This window comes from Helianthus annuus, chromosome 1 (genome assembly GCF_002127325.2).
Source record: "Helianthus annuus cultivar XRQ/B chromosome 1, HanXRQr2.0-SUNRISE, whole genome shotgun sequence".
Taxonomy (NCBI): Eukaryota; Viridiplantae; Streptophyta; class Magnoliopsida; order Asterales; family Asteraceae; genus Helianthus; species Helianthus annuus.
Window position 1 is genome coordinate 116,241,415 of NC_035433.2, and position 23,118 is coordinate 116,264,532.

At 38.3% G+C, this 23,118-nt stretch overlaps 1 protein-coding gene and 1 long non-coding RNA gene across 2 annotated transcripts; both read right to left on the reverse strand.

Annotated features, from left to right (window-relative positions):
- Window positions 1-1,435: 1,435 nt before the first annotated feature.
- Window positions 1,436-2,476, reverse strand: LOC110929017. Its single transcript, XM_022172113.1, has one exon. The coding sequence runs from the start codon at window positions 2,474-2,476 to the stop codon at window positions 1,436-1,438; it is 1,041 nt and encodes a 346-aa protein (XP_022027805.1).
- A 10,855-nt stretch (window positions 2,477-13,331) lies between these two features.
- On the reverse strand, window positions 13,332-14,671 carry LOC110938604. The gene is made up of 2 exons (XR_004859627.1): window positions 14,534-14,671; window positions 13,332-13,515 (listed from the first exon to the last, which is right to left on the reverse strand). It is a non-coding gene; the product is annotated as an uncharacterized LOC110938604 (long non-coding RNA).
- Window positions 14,672-23,118: the final 8,447 nt, after the last annotated feature.

The window sequence follows — 23,118 nt, forward strand, 5'->3', positions numbered from 1 at the left end:
TTGTCGAACGCCTTTTTTTCCTTGCCGCGAAACTCTATGTTCGCCACCGCCACCCGGTCCTCGTGGCTTAACTCGCCCCCGGGAACGGCTTCGTAGTAAGCCTTGAAACGCTCGAGCTTGGGACGTAGCTCGCGCCATTTATGTTGGCACGCATTCATGTTGTGGCGGTCGTTACCGACCAAACGTCGGTAGGCCGCGAAAGCTTCCGTCCAATATTTGGTTTGGCCCGGTGGCCGCCCCTTCATAGCGTCAACGACGCTTGTGACTAGGGAAAGTTCTTCGTTGTGGGTCCAGGATGCCATAGCGGGTTCGTGGGATGTCGGGTTTGTGGTGACCGGCTGGGGCAGCGGGTGGGGATATCGAATGTTTGGGACCACGGTGGGGGTTGGGATGGACCACCCGGTTGGGGTTTGGGGGTATTTATAGGGGATGTTGGGGTTTGGGTGACCGGTTGGGGTGACCGCTTGGCCAAGCCAACGGTTTGAATTTAAAAATTTAAAACTTTTGGGATGGCCCGCTATGACGTGGCGGGTGAGCCAATGATATTCAGCCAACTAGGATGGCCAAACCGCCCCACGCCCGGCTTGAAACCCATGCCCCAAGGGCCACGCCGAAACCCATGCCCACCCGGGGTGGTGGCTTGGGCGTTTTCCCCCTACCCACGCCCAAACTCCTGCCCCATACCCCGTAGTCTATGCCTTTGGGTCATTCTTATTTCTTGCGTAATTAAATGATAGGTAGGTGAATGTTGACTTGGTAAACAATAGCAATCCGAAATATGCAAAAGTGTTATTTGGGAGCTCTCATAGGATCTGACCTAGAGCTCAAGGAGTCTACTTTTTTTTAATTATAATTTAAGATTGTGTGTAGTTAAAAGAATATAATAATGAAGTGATTAGAGCATCAAATAAACCTTCACCGTTTGTGTAAAATGTGAAATTAACCCAAGCATAGAGAAACTGATGTTACGTTTGTTATATCACTTCCTAAGGTTTTTAAACGTTACAAATGACGTTTCGAACCAGTTAGGCGTGTGAACTTTAGTAATCTAACATATATGGTATGTGCATCTTGGTTGATTAAGGTGAAATTTGATCAAAGGCAACCTAAAATGCAAATTAAAAAATTGGTGTGTAAGGCACCAAGTTATTGCTTCAAAATGTTTAATGACACTATCAAAACGGTTTAGAAGGTAAAAAATCATGTGTTGAAAATGAAAAATAAAAAACTGGGAAATTGAAGAAAAGTATTAAATTTACAAAATTTGACGTAAAAGTGACTTTGATCAACTTAAAAGTTGGTAGGCTAATAAAGCTTATAATTTTTTTTTGAATAGCAAGATGGGGCCTTTTATTCATCAAACAACAAACCAACTGGAATCATAGCAAGAAAACAAAACAAAGTATTAGAAACATTTACATACAGTAAGATCTAGTCACCAAGAAAAGTAAAGCCATTTTTCCCATGATTCCAAGTGCACCTTTGATCTTTGTTTCATCCAATGATACGATTCTTCTTTGATTTCTTCGATCATTCTGTATGTCTCGCCGGCTCTTGATCTGAATATTTTTTCATTTCTATTTTTCCAAATAACCCAAGTTGTTAACAGAAAAATTGCGTGTACCGCTTTCTTCTTCGCCTTTGGCCAGTTGAAATCGTTCAGCGAACTGAATACCTCTGCGAGTGTGGCTGGTTTTGATGCCGTATCCATTTTGACCCACCTGCTGACTTGTTCCCAGACGTTTTCCGCTACCCTACACTTAACAAGGACGTGATCCGGTGTTTCTTCTTCACTGTCGCACACTCCACACATTCCGCTCAGAACCGGGACTCCTCTTTCTCTTAATTTTGTGGCTGTCGGAATTTTACCTTTTATTGCTCTCCGTACGAACATACTGCACTTCTGTGTTGCCCAATTATTCCAGAAAAAATCATCCGCTGTTTCGTTTAAATTTATGTTCCGTGCCAAAGTACTTCTTACCGCTTTCACCGAGAAGTCCTGATTTTCTCCCCCATTCCATATCCAATAGTCACTTCTTTCCGATAATCTCACTTGATTCAACATTCCCAGCAATTCCTCCATCTGTTGTCTTTCATTAACAGTACTGGGTGTTTTATGCCATGCCCAATCCCATAAGACTCCACCATTAGGTCTCGTGTAGTTATCCTGAACTTTTGCTCTTTTCTCTTTGGCGAGTTGATAAATGAGAGGGAATTTTTCCTTTAATGGCTTGTCTCCGTACCACGTGTCTACCCAGAATAAGGTTTTGTCTCCTACACCTATTTTGCTTGTAAGGCTTCTTACAATATCCACCCCTCTTTTGGTCAAATCCTTCTTTGTTTCTACTATTGTTTTCCATATCCCTGTCAGAATTTTTTTAGTGGAACCATAGTAATTCTTCTCTTGTTCTTGTGGATGGCATGTATGACTTTTACCCATAAATGGTGTGGCTCCATTTTTAGTCGCCACCACCATTTGACAAGTAAAGCCAAATTTAAGTCTCTAATGCTCCCCACACCGAGTCCTCCAAAACTTTTTGGCTGCTACAATTTTGGTGAAATAAGTTAAGACGAATCGACGGATTAAAAGGTGAAGAATGGGTCATAATTCAATGTTAACATACCTCGAAATTCATCCTTTACTAAATTTTCATCACCGAATAAGTCGCGAATCTAAATACATAAACCTATACAAACTCTACAACTTGGGTCAATCCAAGAACCTCAAGACACTTCTCATTTATCTAACCCCGGTCTAACCTGTTTAATTTTAATTGTTCATCGTTGTTTATTAAAAAACCAATGATTAAACAACAAAATGTTTTAGAATTTTCAAACAGGCCAGACCATCATAATTTAAACTTACCTGGATTAAACCTGATACGATACATATAATGAAGAGGATGGTTGTCTCTGCACTTCAGTTTCTTCTTCTGTTTGTACCATTTTTGAACCCTCAAAATTTGTTGATCCATGTTTCTCCCGTGTTTTTGTTGGTATGACTAGCGACCCACTGTCTAATTTTCGTACAAGTCGACTATCAAACTGCAATGTTTTAAATACCGGTATGGACCGGCCGGTTAAACCGGATAGCGGACACGAGAGTGGTACGATTAAGGCCGATAAAACCGAATACGGTATGTCTTATGTACCGACGACAAATCTGGTTCCCGGTTCAAACCGTTGAACCGGTTTGCATTATCTTGAAATTTGAGTTTTAAATTTTAATAAAATACGATATTAAGGTTATACTGACCTTCCATATTTCTGATAATTAACCTAGTGCCTTCCATTCTAATATTCCATCACTATTGAAATTGTTACCCACCTCGTCTAATGTAATATTATTTATGAGTAATAAAAAGCTCTTAAAAATGCTTAATATTTTACAAGAAAATAATTGTTTTTAGATAAAATCATGATCAATTACGTAAATTCTAATTGATATTGGATAGTTTTTTAGACGAATTTGTATTTTATAGAATTATAGGTTTAACTAGTAACCCGATTGAACCACTCGGTACAACCCGGTTCAACCGGTTGAACCATCTCAGAGCTCAACCCGGTATGATTTAAAAACCGTTTTTTAAAACATTGATCAAACTCCTTAGCCACTTCTTCTCCGTTTGGTGTATGTTTGATCTCCATGGTTGGTTTCTCTTCAAGTAATGTTTCCAAATAAACAAGATCACCAACCGGGTCAAATTCCCCTTCTTCAAGAGTTGGTAAACCTACCAACTCATCACTAAACTCTTCCTACCAAAATGGTACATGCTCTTCAATTTTCTCATCTTCCATTTTGTCAATTGGTTATTCTTCAGCTTCTTCTCTCGGGGTCGTGGTGTAGTCGATCATCTTCAACTACATCTCTTCTACCACCCCTCATCACCATCGCTCCAAAGTCATCATCAATGGGTTCGGGACCGTAATACCATGGCATGGGATACCAATAGGATTTAACATCCTGCTAAACCGGAGGTGGGACTGCTTCGCCCGTTATTGTCTCCAGTTCCACGTCTGACAACTTCGGATCACTATGAAGCTCCTCTTCAATCTCTTCTTCTTCTACTACTTCATTTTCTTCCTCCGCTCTCTCCAAGCCATACTGATCTTTCGATTCTACAGTCGTATAAATCATTTCACCCGAGGCTGTTTGATATCCTATTAGATTTCCGTCCCAGTCATAAATGTCACGCTGTTGTGATTTCTGATGTTGATTTATCTGATAAAGGATAGCTTGGATTTCCCTATCCACTTAAGCAATTCTTCTCGCGTTTGATATGGTTGCGACTGTGAATACGAATTAGCATAGTAATCTGTGGAATACCCCGATGAATTACAAAAACGTTATCGCCTAAGTGTCATTGGAAACGGCGCAAAAACTTGATGTGCAAAATATGTTCCACTAAAACTTAACCCAATTTAGACACTTCAGTTTTAATCTAGACTCTCCTAATGCTAGAGCACTAGACATGCAAGTGTACCTATTGAAAGTAGTAAAGCCTAATGAAGTCTGGATATAGAACCCACGAGACACTAGCGACCCTTAACTAGACTCTGACTCAAAAATACTTAATTGGTTTTTAAAATGGATTTTCATTATCTAATAACCTAATTTAAACTAACGAATCCAGCAAGACTAATACAAATGCAAAGGTAAATAACAAGTGAAGATGTAACCAGTGAGAATGAACAAACCACTCAGGCAAGAATACCTAATGTCATGCAATGACTTATAGTCTGACAATCTATGAAGTTCTTATTTTAGACTGACTAAACTCTCGTTAAAGAGGATGAATCCTATAGTGATTAGACAACTAAGAATGTGACCCACACTCAAAAAGCCTATAACCGATCTATGAAGTGCAATCAGAATGTGAATGAAGTGCTAGATGGAAACGCGTCTAATTAAAGATCCTGAATCCCATAACTATTAGAATCGAAAAAGAAACACTTTAAAAAACTTTAGATGTGAAGGTAGTTCTAAGATGATAAATCAAAAACCTAGGACTCATTAGACGCGAATAAATAGAGAACCCCGAGCCATCCAGTGTTCAACACTATCAAACAACTAATAGACAAACCCTAGCAATCCTAAATCATATCTCTAATTAATGGAATTGGATGCACACTTAAGTCTACATATTTTAATTGATTAATTAACTTATCTTATCTCTAATGATAGGGTTAGAACACAAACTGGCCAAATTAACGAACTAACAATTGATTTTAACGTGCATATAGTGAATCTCCTCTTTATAAACACATCAATAATGACAACTAATCAAATAATCACAACAAAACAGTAGTACACATGATCATAATCAGTAACAACTCAAAACTATTTTAAACCAAACACAAACTTGATTAAAAGAAGTTAAATCGAAAGTCAAAACATATCATCAAACCTAGGTGGCTTTAACAAATTAGCCTCTAATCATGTTCATAAGTTCAAAACATAGAATAGAAATCAAATACATGGTGTTCATCATAGTTAAATCAAAGAAAAACCGAAAAGTTAACAAACGGACTGCGAATTTCGTCAAACATCCAAACTTTATGATGATTCTTCGATCCTAGCACCTTCCTCAAGCTTGGATGTCTTCCTTTGGTCTTCCTTAGTTGTACAAAGGTTGTGGAATGAATTAGGGTTGAAACGGGCTTTAAATAGTTGAAAACATCCTATTTATCGACAAACAACTCTCTTGCGCGTCGCAAGTGAGGTTATTACATCTCTCATATGTCGCAGAGGTGCAAATAAGATAAAATAGTCGTAATGGCATTTTTCATAATTTTCTGGAACTTTTTAATCCTTCACGTGTCGCTAGAGGCACTGCCTCCTACTCTCGCAACACACCAACACTGAGTTTCACCATATTTTTGTTTTCTTCATAAAATCTTCGTTCTAACTCCATTTTCTTCCCTGTTTTTCCTGCATCCTCGTATTTCCACCCTCTATTGTGACAAATGACATAAATCCGTAACTTCCGTACCATTAGATAATTATTTATTTTCTACAATTATGTGTTTTAAATGTCAACACTTTATGTTTGCATGTTATACATTTCAATCATGCATGTCATACATTTCATTCATTGCATTGTGAAACAATTTAAGCGTTGCGTCAAAACAATTAGAAAACTCACCGGTTAGATAGGTTGTGTCAGCACAGCCTCACTACTCAGCTAAATGGTAGATTTAGGACTTAGACGTAGGTCCGACATAAAAAATATATCAAATCCCAAGTGGAAAAACAAGTATAATAGTTAAAACTTTCCGGAAAAATATACCGAACTTAAAAGTGTCTGTTTTGGAACATAAATGGCAATTTTTCGCAGGATTCAGAATCCGACAAATTATACAAGTTCAGAAATGTTGTTAAACATCAAAAACAACTTAAAAAGCATTGGGGATAACATTAAAACACAAAACATATAATACCTTATAAATTACATAACTTAACTTTTTAGCGAACTGACAACGAAACAAGCACCGAACAATTATCCGAACACTACCAAAACACCAAATATGGACTAGTAACATTTTTTAATGTCGTAACACTAATATTGGTCATAGAACACTTAGTTACACATAAAAACACCTAAAAACAATTAACACGTAATTAAACCCTCAATATACATTCAAACCCCTAAATTATTGAAACTTGACACTTAACCCCCCTTGCAAAATGACGGTTCCATGGGGGCCCCACAAGCCCCCATGTTGTCTCTTGATATTGTAGTTTGGATGTTGGATCATAAGGTGTGTTGGAGAAAGTTGTGCACATGATTATAATTAGAAAACTTTATCCTATCCTTATCATTCCAACCTCTAAATTTCAAACTCCATTTCCCCTCTTCTTTCCCCTCCACATTCGGCCAAGACAACACCAAGAACACCTCCCTTTTTCTCCCATCTTCAAGCCATTTCAAGAGTTCTCAAGGGTGTCTCAAGTGTATCTAAGGAAGGTTCAAGTGTTGGAAGCTCAAGGACCACTCAAGGAAGCTATTAACCACCATCTTCATCCTCTTATCATCTCCTTGTTCTTGTTGCCTCTTCCCTAGCCACTAGTGCTAGTTATGAGTCTTCTAATCCCTTGTTTTGATGTTCGTTAGTAGTATAATGAAGATGTACAAGTTAAACCATCAAGAAAACTAAACTTTAAAGTATGAACAAGTAATGAAATAACAAAATCTAACATGAACAAGTAATTTTGGTGTTATGTGAAGATTGTTATGAAGTTGTTGTTTGTTTTGTGATTTGGATGGAATCCATCACATGCATGCATGTTAGAAGTATAGATCTAACAAATATACAATTGGATCTTAAAAGATCCATGATGAACATGTTAGTAGACTTGAAGATCTTGAGATATGAACTTGTAAGTGTGTTCAAAATGATATGTTTATGTTTATAAACTTACAAACAAAGTGGATGAACAAGTTTTCAAAAATAAGTTTCTACAAAGTTTGTAAAATTCAACAAATAAGTCTTGATTCAAGTAGATCTACATGATTAAAGTATAGATCTAAATTACTACAAGTTCATATGAAATTTGAAGTGTGTTAGCATGAAAAGTATGGATGATTTTGTATATTGTTACTTGCAAGATTGTTGTTGGATGATTGTTGAGTTTTTAAAAGAAAATAAACACATGTTTTAAACATAGGAAAATCTTTAATTTTAGGGGAAACTATGGCAAAATTTTTGTAGAATTTAAATGTAACACCCCGCATTTTTGAAGTCAAAGTACAAGTCAAAGTCAAAGTCAAAGGAAGAAAAGATTGCTAAATACGATCTGTCACTCCTTGCTTAATTATTGATTGCACTCTTTGACTTTGTAATCAATACTCTATTTTATATCACTTTAGTAGTATTATGTGGAGTAAATGCAATAATCGCAGTTTATCGCTGATCGACTTATCGCTATCTCATCGCTATCGCACCGCAACTCGAATTATGCGTTCTGAATATTGTTTTACGTGTGTGTGCTATTTATGTGTTACTTGCGCATGTTTATAATTGTTTTATGGTGGTTAATCGAAAACGCAATCGCAACTCTATCGAAACTCAATCTCATCGCAAACCCGAGATTTAAGATTATTTATGTTGGTGTATGTTAGTTAGGTTATTTGTGTAACTATTGTTTAATACTATCGCATTGCTTACTCGCAACGCATCGCAAAACTCAATGCACGAAACGAAACATCGAAACTTAACTCGCAGGAGACGTTCGATCGAATAACCATTCGATTGAATGGTCATCCGTCCGGATGACCATCCGATCGGATGGCCATCCGATCGGACTGCCCTCCGATCGCACACCTGCACCGCCTTTCCTCTTTTGTCACCTATAAATACCTCCTGTCACATCATGAACAGTGATGTGACAGCTCTCTCGTCCGACCAACGCACTTTGGGCTATTTTCTCCCGATTTCTCACGATTCTTGTAAGTTTCTACCTCAAATCTTGTACTTCTATGATCAACACACACTCCTTCATCTTTTTCACCATAAAATCTTAACTTTTCACCATGAAATCGGCTGGTTTGAGGTGTTCTAGGATGTTGTCATCATGGGGTTCTTATGAACTTCAAGATTTCAACATGTTAAACACTGATTTCACCTAAATCTAAACATTTTCAAGATTAAAAGGATTGAAAGATGTGTTCATAACCTTCTTTCAACTCTTTTACACTCTTGCACTCAAAACCGATAGAATTGGAGCTCATTCAGGCCTTCCACTCATCCTTTAGTGAAGTGTCGGTTTGGGAACTGATTCCTATCAAAGAGACAACCGATTCACGGGTTGAACATGAACTACCGTTAAGAACAGTTAAAAGGTCAGACGGGGCGATTCCCACCCAATCGGATGACTTGGGCTTAATGGGGATTCCGTTGTTTAATACGTTGTCATATCATCTCGGTCAAACCGCAAACTTTCTAAACTTAACAAAATTCCAACTTTCAAAACGAGCAAGTCACCAAACGGACTGCCGTCCGATCGGATTGCCATCCGATCGGATGACTTGTGATCTCAATACTTAACTTTTTACAAATTTTCAAAGATCATCAGTTTCAACGGATAGTCATCCAATCGGACTACCATCCGACCGAATGACCATCCTGCAGTGAACTTGTTCTCTATGAAATGTCTCACTTGGAACGTATCGCCATCCGAGCGAATGGCCATCCGATCAGACGACCGTTCGATCGGACGACCTGAAAGGTAGAGATACTTCTCTGTTTTCAAAATGCTATAACGAAAACTTCAAAGTCACATCATACACAAACACATTCTTCCCAAACAGATCACCCTCTGACCGAATGGCCATCCGTCCGAATGACAATCCGTCATACTGTTCACTTTCACCGTTTAACGCACCGCTCACCGTTTGTGCTATCGTTCTATAATCAGGCTTACTCTAGCGCTCCCTTCAATCCAATCACAGATTGTGTTTAGTAGCTACCATCTCTTTGAGTATACTCGATCCCTTTTGCTTTACGCACTTTTGGGTGTTACATACGTTACCTATATTCAAATCACAATCGACACACAACGCAAACATTTTTATACGCTAACCGTTCCTGCATGTTATATGTGTTACTCGATGAATGCTTGTGTTATGTTTACACAGTGATTGTTGCCTGACACCTTAGCAACGATAGTACAATAGTTTGGACTCAGCACCTGTCGTGGACGGGGGTTGCTAAGGGTATTTCTTCACGTGTCACGCTGGTGATATGTGTTGCGCACTCTACAACTCGCAGTCACGTCTGTGCATATTTCATTGTCGATAACCTACTAGCTTCACTTTGCTACATGTTACATGCTGGTTATGCGCAAACGACTTTCGCAATCTATTAAACTTGTATGCTCACCTTTACACTATGTGTATTGACTTTTATTTTAACGTATGTGACAGGTGTTTAGGATGCTTTTGCTTGTTAGCTGCTATGGAATCAAGCTAGGAGAGTCTAGAAACAAACTAAATAAAATCTGAGTTGTCGGAATGGATATTTGTCTTTGAGAACATTGTCTGTAATAACTGTTTTTATTTTATATGTTTGTGGTATGGGACATGAACCGTTAATATATTATAATTAATAGTTGTTATGGATTCTCCTGGACAATCTGTTTCGCTCAGTGCCATGCCCCGATGATTCCGCCATCGGTTGGGGTGTGACAGATTGGTATCAGAGCCATAACTATAGGGAATTAGGCAAGACTCGACCTAGTCTGGGTCGATGTCTTAGAAACGACCTAGTCTATCTCCCTACGACATTTGACGTTGAAGTTGCCACTGGAAGAACCGTTACTGTTCGTTTTGTTCTTCGTGATTGTACGCTTGAACTCAACAATCACGCCTTTCCTATCGATCTTATTCTGATGCAGCTTAGTAGTTTTGATATCATAGTAGGCATGGATTTTCTTTGTGAAAATCGTGCTGAAGTCATTTGCTTTGATAAAGTGATTTGTTTCTCGCTCGCTAATGGTGATCAACTTTGTGTGTACGGCAAAACTCCTTCGAAAGGTCTCAATACTTAACATTTTACAAATTTTTAAAGATCATCAGTTTCCAACGGATAGTCATCCGATCGGACTATCATCCGATCGAATGACCATCCTGCTGTGAACTTGTTCTCTATGAAATGTCTCACTTGGAACGGATCGCCATCTGAGCGAACGGCCATCCGATCGGACAACCGTTCGACCGAACGACCTGAAAGGTAGAGATACTTCTCTATTTTCAAAATGCTACAACAAAAACTTCAAAGTCACATCATACACAAACACATTCTTCCCAAAAAGATCACCCTCCTACCGAATGGCCATCCGTCCGGAAGGTCAACCGATCGGATGACAATCCGTCATACTGTTCACTTGCACCGTTTAACGCACCGCTCACCGTTTGTGCTATCGTTCTGTAATCAGGCTTACTCTAGCGCTCCCTTCAATCCAATCACAAATTGTGTTTAGTAGCTACCATCTCTATGAGTATACTCGATCCCTTTGTGCTTTACGCACTTTTGGGTGTTACATACGTTACCTATATTCAAATCACAATCGACACATAATGCAAACATTTTTATACGCTAACCATTCCTGCATGTTATACGTGTTACTCGATGAATGCTTGTATGTTATGTTTACACAGTGATTGTTGCCTGACACCTTAGCAACGATAGTACTATAGTTTGGACTCAGCACCTGTCGTGGACGGGGGTTGCTAAGGGTATTTCTTCACGTGTCACGGTCGTGATATGTGTTGTGCACTCTACAACTCGCAGTCACGTCTGTGCATATTTCATTTAACCTACTAGCTTCACTTTGCTACATGTTACATTCTGGTTATGCGCAAACGACTTTCGCAATCTATTATACTATTAAACTTATATGCTCACTTTTACACTATGTGTATTGACTTTTATTTTAACGTATGTGACAGGTGTTTAGGATGCTTTTGCTTGTTAGCTGCTATGGAATCAAGCTAGGAGAGTCTAGAAACAAACTAAATAAAATCTGAGTTGTCGGAATGGATATTTGTCTTTGAGAACATCGTCTGTAATAACTGTTTTTATTTTATATGTTTGTGGTATGGGACATGAACCTTTAATATATTATAATTAATAGTTGTTATGGATTCTCCTGGACAATCTGTTTCGCTCAGTGCCGCGCCCCGATGATTCCGCCATCGGTTGGGGTGTGACATTAAACACTTAGAAAAATATATTTTTACAAGACTTTTTACAAGAGATATGTTCAAAGTGTTTAGCCATAATTTTTTTCCAAATTTTTATACAAAATCTAAGTTAAGAAAATAGTGTTTTTCTTAAAGATTAAAATGGATATAAATATATATAAGAGTTAAATGCCATTTTAGTCCTTGTGGTTTGGGTCATTTTGTCAGTTTAGTCCAAAGGTTTCATTTTTCTCCCATGAGTCCAAAAAGGTTTAACTGTTGCCATTTTAGTCCACTGAGTTAATTTCATCCATTATTTTAGTTAACGAGAAGGGCAAGTTATATATATTTAGTGGTCACCCAAAAATTTGTGTGTTTATGTGTATATTATGTGTAATATTTACTAGTATACAAGTAAGGTCAAAAACTACAAAATACACACAAAGAAATACAAATAGAAAATACACCCAAAAATACCACAAAATACAATTAAGTATAAAAATACTTATACTTGCCCAAGTGGATGTATGGACAAAAATACAAAATATATACTTATATATATATTTCCTTACCAAGAATTATGGACATTGGACTTTATGGACAAATACATCCATATACGAAGAAGCAATATATATATATATATATATATACAATAAGTCTTAAAAATATATTATTTTTAAGAAATATAATTCCAGAAAGTATAAAAATCATAAGAAATGATTTTTGACATTAAACACAAAATACATAAGTGTGTACACCTAAATACATCTATATTTGCCTAAGTATACATTTGGTAAAATTACATTTATACTAAAATAATATCGAAAATATTATCTATTAAAAGTATAAATCAACGTTGACTTGGTCAAACAAATACATGGACAAGAATACATGAAATAATACAAGAATACATATACAAATATAAGTTAAAAATATATTATTTTTTAACACATATCGTATACAAAAATTCAATATATATATATATATATATATATATATATGTTATTTGAGAATAAAAAATATATATTTACAAATAGAAAATATAATTTAAAATAACGATAACGCGATGAACGGTTGAGACCCGACTACAATGGGCACGGCCCACACATGTCGCGGACATGCACATCTTACTCGTGCGAGGCACAGAGCCGCAAGAGAGACTAGATCCGTTAACACAACTCACAAATATACAAAACTATATATATTTTGTAAAATATATAATAACGACTCTAGAACATATACGCCTAAGACAAAGCAAATACATAAACAAGATGGATAACTTGTACATAGTAATCACAAGCTTAGGTGATTAACATATTTAGGACACTTATAGGTTACATAGCGAACCAAGAAGAGTACCGGTGAAGTTAGTATGCATCAAGACGCAAAAATGTGAGTCCATGTCCCCTCTTTTAAACATTTTCTAGTTTTCTAAACTTTTGGGGGAAATACATGTACAAATGGTATGCTAGACTAAGGGAATGAAACAACTAGATCATGCGCGAATAGGGTTGTACTTAAGCACCGTTAATCTAAGTTTAGACCGAGGAACAGAAGGGGTAGATCTATTGGGTTTTGACGAGCCCCACTTGTAACACCCTAGTTATTATTTAACATTTTTCGTATAATTTAAACTCATAATCATGTAATTACAATCACAATTATACTGAAAATACGGGCTTGTTAAAAACTTTTATAATTTAAGCGATATACATAATGTGATTTAATTCGCCGTTTAGAATAACGACAAAACAACGTTGCGGAAGCTTTATTAAACATGTGTTCGGTTCTTGCTTGACGCTTGATCTTCATCCGGGCTCTCAGCATACACCTGTGTTCAAAACCAACTCAACAGTTAGTTTTGATACTTTAAATAACGGTACCAATCAAGATAAATGATAATGGAAAGAAATCCCAAAGATAATCTCTTGATCCAAAACATTGCATTTCAAGTTTGCCTCCACCGTAACTTACGGTGGCACCGTAAGTTACGATGGTCTCTGTTTAAGACTTTCCCCACCGTAACTCAGGGGGAGACTGCCGTAAAGAGTTCAACTCCACCGTAACTTACGGTGACACCGTAAGTTACGGTGGTCCCTGTATTCAGCCTTTTCCATTTGCCGCTTAATGACACGAAAACTTCCGTATCTTTCTATTCGTTAGTCTGTTTGACCTACCGTTTCTTCCTACGTGTTTGTAATTTGATTCTCCATCATATGGAGTTAAAATCCGACATTCGGCTTAACAAAACTTAAGACTTTTAAGTCTTCAGCTTATTACCCTTTATACCAAATTTTGACCCGTTTATGCATTTTATCAAACAAACGTATTTATTTGATTCCTATATTTCATACACTTCTTCAAATAAATGTTATATACCATATTAGGTTCGAATCATAGGTTTATTACACAAATTAAACCCGTTTTCACTAGTATGCTTATTTTGACCCGTTAAGGATATTTTAAGCACTTTTAAGCTCAAATTCGCTTTCATTCTAATCTAGCATTGTAACCTATATTTCTTATCTAGTACTCTTCCATCACAACTAAATGTGTGTTGGATTTAAAGTAGATATCTATGTGTTCCGAATTATACTCCTTGAAATATCATTTTACGGCAAAGACTCGTATGGAGTCTTTCGGCCCAAGAATTACGTCTTTCACTACCCATACTCGTTCTAAACTTTTGTTAAATCATAAGACTCGTTTCCAAACAACCTCTAAGGGTTGTTTGTTCAATTTAGCCTACAAGGGCGTTTTGGTCGATTTTGGTCCTTCTTCTACAATGAAGGACTATCACCAATTATTCGACCAATTAGCACTTTTACATACATCATAAATATGCGTACCTGGCTCGGATCAACAAATAGACCCGATTTATACCTCGCTTTTATTATCACATTTTCTATGGTGACGGGAGTATCCGAATCGTTAATTGCTCCTGTTATCACAAGACTTGACAACCACATTAGTCGATATTGTCAAATGGTGTTATAACGCCAATTGACCCGTTTGGCCTATATGACCAAGCATCTTCATAAGTAGCAAATCATGGTTATTAATTTTACCAATTTGCTCATCCGACCCATTTCGAATTTTTTGCCACTAGACCCCTTTTTAAACCACAATTTACTTTAGTCGATATTTTACTAAATTTCCATCTTTACTCATTTTCTCGCTATTAGTTGCACTTTAAAGTGATCTTAACGAAAACTCATTAATTATTAGTCATTACGCGACTAAATTACCGTTTCGCCTCTTTTCACCGTGACCCGTGGTTTTTATCATTTATGTTTGTTCCGACTCGTGTTAATAGCGTCGGAACCCTTATTTTGGATATTACACTAATCGCATTTGTAATTTACAAAATAATGCATATTCTACAAAAAGGATGTAAGCGTCGCTTACCTTGCATCCGGTTATGCTCTTTTTTTCGCGTACCCGATCCGTTTGACCCGCTCCTTGCCCAAGCCTCCATCTAGCTTGTCAAGAGTCAAACTATCATCATAATTCGTAAGACGGTTAGATTAGTCATCATTATTATGAATATGTCATCTTACGGATTCTATGTCGAAGCTACTATTCGACTTCATCATTAGTTAACTTAACTTATCAAAGTTAACTACTTTCAATCACATGGTTTACACAATTAAGTCTAAATCATCATGATATTTAGAACTCTTATCGTTTTATATTTCGCATAATTTTCCATATTATTCGAATGTGCGTTTCACTCGAGATTTCAATATTTTAGCTTTCAATTAGGCATTTTAACAAACACCTTACGGGCAGAAATTTACATGATTCATTATCAAGTTCATAACTTGTCATATAGCCAAATCTAACATCAATCGGTCTATCTTATATAAAGGTTAACATCAATAAATCAGAAACCGCTTCATAAATATCAAATTACACTAGAACAACATTTGAAATCCTAGTGTTCATCGAGTTCTACATAACCCACTAATCACCTACAATGGTGTTCATGGATTTTACTAAAATTTCACATGATTTCACATGTTTTTGTCTAGGTTTTACTCCTAGACACCATATCAACCCTATTCTACCCAAATAGCTAACATGCAACATAAATTTTCAGATTTCCCAATTTCATGAGAAATTCAAACAGAAAATTAACACCAAATTTTACATACCTTGTAACCCCCTTGTGATGAAGATCACGAATCTATGTTTGGATTTCGATTTGGGCTTGATTTCCCCTTTCAATTTGGTGAATTCTTGGAGTTTAGGGTTTGAGCTCTAGAAGCTCTGTGTAAATCGCAGGAACACACGTACGTGTGTGTTTTTGTTGAGTTAAGTTTGATTTAATCCAAACTTTATTACATTTGCCCATGATTAGTCCCTATAGTTTCATAGTTTATAAAAGGGTTATCCATTTTATGTTTCTTTTATTGTTTTTACAACACTTAACTAACTAGGTTGATATTCCTAGTTACTTAGTGGGTTCCGGGAAGTCATAACCTGATGTGTGTCGGTGTGTATATAATTTAGATATATTTTTAAGCCCTTTTTACACTTTTAGCCAAGTTTTAAATTTATAAAACACGATATTTACTAACACTAAACACACATATGGGCAAGTGCACCCATCGTGGACGTAGTATAGTGTTGGTAAGATACCGAGGTCGTCCAAGGACACAAGAGCTTTTAATACCGGTTTATCCTCAACGTCTAATCAAATCAAAAAGTTAGAAAAATGTTTTAAACTAAGAAAAATAAAAACTAACTAAATGCTGAAAAATAAAATAAAATAAAAACAGATAGACAAGATGAATCACTTGGATCCGACAAGTGTATTAGTATAACCTTTGATTATTTTCGCACTTTTGCACTTGTTTAAGAGATTATCTTAGTTATTGTAGTAGGCCCCTTTTTCGGAGGTGACGTTACCCTCAACCCAGTAGTTTGAGTCAGCAAGGATACAATCCTAAAGGGTTGGATTATTGAAAGATAATGAATTAAGTTATTAATGCAAATTATGGTAGGCCCCGCTTTTGGCGGTGACGTTACCCTCGGCTAAGTAGTCTGAGTCAGCAGGGATACAGTCCTAAATAGCCGGGTTATAGTATTAATAGTAGTTAGCTTATGAGGGGGTCAAAGAGTTTGGATCCCCGCCATCCAATACCTATGGGCATTGAAGGAGATCCTACTAAATTTGACCCAGGTCCCAAGCAGGACCTCTAAACGCTGAACAAGGGCAAGACCTTTACCAAACCGTTCCCTTAACCCCCGACCAGGTAGCCAACATACCTCCATATAGACCGTGGAGATATGAATGGTGAAAATCTTTTATTTTATATAGACAGTAAAATAATGCCAAGACACCACGGACAAACGATAAGGAAAGATCACCTTCAACATAAGTAACTAGTTATTAAAGTCATTAATACAAAACCAAATAAAAAGTGCAAAAGATTAAAAATAAAAAGTATTATACTAAACACTTGTCTTCACCAAGTGATGTAAGAGACTTAGGCAAACATGGCCTTGATTGTCAAGAACTCTTACGATCAATCTTGGATCCCGAGACGACTCACACACTCTATGATGGACAATGGATGATGGTGGTGGATGATGGTGTTATGGTGGTGGTGGGTGGTGGATGAAGTGTGAGAGAGGTGGTGTGCCAAGGGATGAGAGAGAATGAAGCCAAGCTCCTCTATTTATAGGCTGAACAGAACGCTGGACACGGCCCCGTGTTCGCTGAACACGGCCCCGTGCCCGTCTGACATTCTCTCTCTTCATTAATTGTAATTGCGAATTACAATTAATGCGCCTGCTGTACTTTCAACACGCCCCCGTGTCCGCTGGGCACGGCCCCGTGGTGAGCAATGGAAGCTTCTACTGGTTTGTCTTTTCTGCTGCTTCCTGGGCACGCCCCCGTGTTCACTGGACACGGGGCGTGTTCAGGCTCTGTTTCTCTTCTCTTTGTCTTGGGAGGTGCCGTTGAGGGTCCGGGCAGTTCACTTTTGTTCCTTTTCTTGTATTTATGGTAGATTTAGTAGTCTTTTTGCTTCTTTTGTGATTTTGAGCTCATTTCATCCTGAAAATACAAAAGGAAGACAAAAACACTCTTTTTCCAACATTAGTACTAAAAAAGGGTTAGTTTTATGCCTTAATTGATGTGTTTTATATGTTGCATTTTACACACATCAAATACCCCCACACTTGAACTTTTGCTTGTCCTCAAGCAAAACTCTTTTAATGTGGCTTACACTCCCAAATGGAATAGGTAGAAGAGAAGTTTTTTTAACTTGTCCTAGAGTGTCGGGAATCCAAGGTTTGTATAGGTTCTATTTTTATTTTATTTACAATCTTATTCGTCATGGTTTATTTTGAACTTTACATAAGATAAATTACTAAATTTGGCATAGCATGCCTTATTAAAATTCCATTTATATACAAGTTCACATACCTCACGGGAGATCACTCAATCACTCGGCCGAAGGTGTATATTTAAGTGAATCGCTCGAGAGCGGCACGGATTTACATTTTCCATATGCTTGCCAAGCGATCAATCCTCCTCCTTTTTAACTTTTTACCTTTGTAAATATCAAGAGGTCTTTTGGGGTGAAGGCTTGGGTTTAAAGGTGGGTGGTTGGTTAGTGGTTAGTAAAAAGGGCGAAAATCGTAACAAGTGTCGGTTTTCGTAAAATACCTTATTTTTGGTGACATTTATTTTTGAAGTATTTCTCCAAACAAGCTTTTTGTAGCTTATGTTTGTTTTTGACTTCATCATAATTTTTTTTTTTTTTTTTTTTGATCGTCACGTAAAGGGTATGTTTATGAAAAACCGAGTTTGTCACTAAAATAAAGGTGAAAAAATGAAAAAGGTTTTTGGTGGGTAGAAAATTGTTTTGGGGGTAATGAAATGAAAGGTTTAGGCTCAAAGGGGTTTTCTAGGGGGATTTTGGGTAGGTAAAAAAAAATGAAAAATAATGGTTTTGAAAGAAAAATAGTTAGTCCTAATGCCTCCATCATTTACTTACTTGGGTTTAAGTTGGTAAGGACCGGGAATGTATCGTCGTGGCAAGTTCTAGATTTGTAAAGACCGAGCGGCTATTCACACAAGAAACGAAAAATGAGCATTTAATCTAAGTATGTGTATTTTTATGCTCAATAAAGGCTCAAAACTCACTTTTTGTGGGAATGGGTTTTTAATGTGACCAAGCATATATAATCGAATGTTAGCTAGACTTGTTATACCGTTTCATAATTTTCTTATGTTAGTTCTTTTTATCACGACGCTATCGGTTGTAAGTTTGTAAAAATATAACCCTTTTATGACTTGTTATTCCCAACTTAAACTAAGACAAGTAAATAAATAAAAAAAATTGAAAAAGTTTTTGAAAAAATTTGGGGTGTTTAGCGGTTCCAATAGAGTTTTGTGTAAGGCTTGTTTTAGGATTTTGCAAAATTCCAAGGTTTTAGCATCCCCCCCACACTTAAATTACACATTGTCCTCAATGTGTCCAAAAATAGAGTTTTTGGCTGATTAGAATATGTAAAAGTGTGTTTAAAAACAAAGATTTGTGTTACTGGCACTCTGGACACGGCCCCGTGTTGACCGGGCACGGCCCCGTGGTCAAGTGCCAGTAACAAAAATTATAGAATTGAAACAGAAGCATGGACACGGGGGCGTGTTCGCTGAACACGGCCCGTGTCCAGTTACCTGAACTGGGTGATTTCCTGCAGGGGGCTCAGCACGGGGCCGTGTTGGTTGGGCACGGCCCGTGTGGAGCCTTCTGTTATGGAGATTTTTGTCGGTTTGTTCTGTTCTTCTGCATGGTTCCATTTTTTCTCGTTCCCTTTTTCATCCATTACCACCATGAGTGTGTTTTATTCTGCAAAAAGTAAAAGATTAAACTTAAACTAAGGATAGATCCGCGGAATGCCTCCGTGGTGCGCCACGTTTATAAGGGTCCTTGGCTAGACCCAATTCCCGGTCACACGTCGTTTGATTGGGGTGCCTTGCCTCCCAAGTTACACCGTCGGAGAGCGGCATCCAAGCTTGAGTCGATAACCTTCATGTAGTGGACCGGGTCGTCATCCTCTATTCTTTTCCCAACTCCGAATTTTACCTCATCGTCCCCATACCTCAACGTTAGTGTCCCTTCATTCATGTCCACTACTGCTTGTGCGGTGGCAAGGAAAGGCCTCCCTAGAATAAGGGGGACCTCGTTGTCTTCCTCCATGTCGAGTATGACAAAGTCAACAGGATAAACAAACCTGCTTACCCTTACCAAGACATTCTCGATTACACCTTGCGGGAACTTGACCGATCGATCCGCGAGTTGTATGCTTATTTTTGTGGGGCTTGTGGTTCCCAAGCCTAGCCTTTTGAACATTGAAGAGGGCATGAGGTTAATGCTTGCCCCTAAGTCGGCTAAGGCATTGCGAACGGGAGATTCCCCTATTGAGCACGGAATCGTGAAGCTTCCGGGATCGATCTTCTTTTGGGGTAGTTTATTGAGTACGAGGGCAGAGCATTCTTCGCCTAAATTAACTAATTGCAAATTCTCAATTTTCTTTTTATGTGTAAGGAAGTCCCTCATAAATTTAGAGTATTTGGGCATTTGGGTTAGGACTTCGATAAAAGGAATATTGACATGCAATTGTTTTAGCAAACTTTCGAACTTTGCGAATTGCTCGTTGGTTTTTTGACGAATTAACCTACCGGGGTACGGGACTCGAGGAGCCTTGGTAGGCTCTGTTGATGGTGGAGGGTCCTTCTCCTGCAGATGTGTTGGCGTTGATTCTTCCGTGGTTGGAGGTATTTCTGCAGGCCCTACGGTTCGGTTTCGTAGCGTGATGAGGTGAACTTGTGCCTTCGGGTTGGTTTCGGTATTGCTAGGTAACGCGCCTTGTGGTCTTTCGGAAAAATTTTGAGCTAGTTGATTTATTTGTTTTTCTATATTTTGAATGCTAGCTTGTTGATTCCTAAAGTTTGATTCTAATTGTAGGAATCTTTCCGAATTTTTCTTGTCAGTGTCAGAGACGAGGCGAGATATAGTATCTTCGAGCCTTTCTCTCCCACTTTGTTGTTGAGTGAAATTTTGTGACTCATTTCTTGATTGCTGAAAGTTTGTTCGTTGTGGTTGTTGGTTACTACTATTGCCGGGCTCCCTCCAACCAAGGTTTGGGTGGTTTCGCCATCCTTGGTTGTAGGTCCCCGTTGGAGGACCCGACGGCCTAGGTCTATTATCAATGTAGTTTACCATTTCTTGTTGATCGTTCGTTTCTTTCATGCAACTCCAATTTTCATGTGACCCACCACACCCCTCACAAGCCATGACCGAGACCGTTTTTGTCATTTCTAATTTTTTTATTTTTGAAGAAAGGGCCTCGATTTGGGCTTGTAAAGAGGTGTTTTCGTCTACCTTATGGGCGCCCGGGGCAATAGTTTTATTTCCCCGGGGGGTGTGCCACTGAAAATTGGTTTGAGCAATTTCCTCAATCTGATTATATATTTCGTGTGGGCGTCGATTACCTAAAAGTCCCCCGGAGCTAGAATCAAGTGTCTGTCTAGTATGTGGCAACAATCCATTGTAGAAAGTGGATACTTGTTGCCATATCGCGAGGCCGTGATGGGGACACTTGCGTAGTAGCTCCTTGAACCTTTCCCAAGTTTCATATAAGGATTCCCCGTCCTCTTGTGAGTATGTGTTAATTTCAGCCATTAATTTAGCAGTTTTAGAAGGAGGGAAATACTTATATAGAAATTTTTGGGCTAGTTCATCCCAGGTGTTTACCGATCCAGCTGGGAGGGTGTTGAGCCAAGCTTTCGCTCGGTCTTTTAGTGAGAATGGAAACATACGAAGGCGGATGGCGTCGTTTGATGCTCCATTGATCCGAAATGTATCACATATTTCTAAGAAATTAGTTATATGTAGATGGGGATCCTCGTCCGCGAGCCCGTGAAAGGTTGCGGAGTTTTGGAGCATTTGTATCAAGTGCGGTCGAAGTTCGAAGTTATTAGCTTCGACATTCGGGGCATTGATAGCGGCGCCGAGATTACCTACGGTGGGCCGTAAGTAATCCATGAGGGTACGTTGGTCCGCCATTGGGGGTGGGTCACCCGAAACTTTCTCTTGGTTTTTGGCTTTTAACCTTTTTCTGAGAAAGCGTTCGGGTTCTTCTAATGGTTCCTTTATGTCTTTATTGGAACTGGAGCTCATACACTACGCTAGGTTGGCGTCGGGTTCCAAGTCCTGCAATAAAAACAGAAAAGAATGTTGGTCAGAAGGTTCACCACGGCCCCGTGTCGAGCGAACACGGCCCCGTGGTCGGAGATACAGTGGTTGTTTTTCAGATCCCAGTCACTGGAAGTTGGACACGACCCCGTGTTGCACCGACACGGCCCCGTGGTCAGCCTCCTGTTAACTTGAAAAACAAAAACTGCCAGTGACGTTGCTGAGCACGGCCCGTGTCCGACCAGGCACGGCCCCGTGCTGAGATCTGCAGAAGCTGAAAAATCTAAAAAAAAAATCCTAAAAAATTAAAGAAAAATAAAAAGATGATTAGGCCGTTGATTCCTAACTTTCTTAAAATCCTTGTGTCCCCGGCAGCGGCGCCAAAAACTTGATGTGTGTCGGTGTGTATATAATTTAGATATATTTTTAAGCCCTTTTTACACTTTTAGCCAAGTTTTAAATTTATAAAACACGATATTTACTAACACTAAACACACATATGGGCAAGTGCACCCATCGTGGACGTAGTATAGTGTTGGTAAGATACCGAGGTCGTCCAAGGACACAAGAGCTTTTAATACCGGTTTATCCTCAACGTCTAATCAAATCAAAAAGTTAGAAAAATGTTTTAAACTAAGAAAAATAAAAACTAACTAAATGCTGAAAAATAAAATAAAATAAAAACAGATAGACAAGATGAATCACTTGGATCCGACAAGTGTATTAGTATAACCTTTGATTATTTTCGCACTTTTGCACTTGTTTAAGAGATTATCTTAGTTATTGTAGTAGGCCCCTTTTTCGGAGGTGACGTTACCCTCAACCCAGTAGTTTGAGTCAGCAAGGATACAATCCTAAAGGGTTGGATTATTGAAAGATAATGAATTAAGTTATTAATGCAAATTATGGTAGGCCCCGCTTTTGGCGGTGACGTTACCCTCGGCTAAGTAGTCTGAGTCAGCAGGGATACAGTCCTAAATAGCCGGGTTATAGTATTAATAGTAGTTAGCTTATGAGGGGGTCAAAGAGTTTGGATCCCCGCCATCCAATACCTATGGGCATTGAAGGAGATCCTACTAAATTTGACCCAGGTCCCAAGCAGGACCTCTAAACGCTGAACAAGGGCAAGACCTTTACCAAACCGTTCCCTTAACCCCCGACCAGGTAGCCAACATACCTCCATATAGACCGTGGAGATATGAATGGTGAAAATCTTT

Excerpts from the sequence above, each read along its gene's own strand:
- LOC110929017 (XM_022172113.1), bottom strand. The coding sequence starts at position 2,476 with ATGGTGGTGGCGACTAAAAATGGAGCCACACCATTTATGGGTAAAAGT.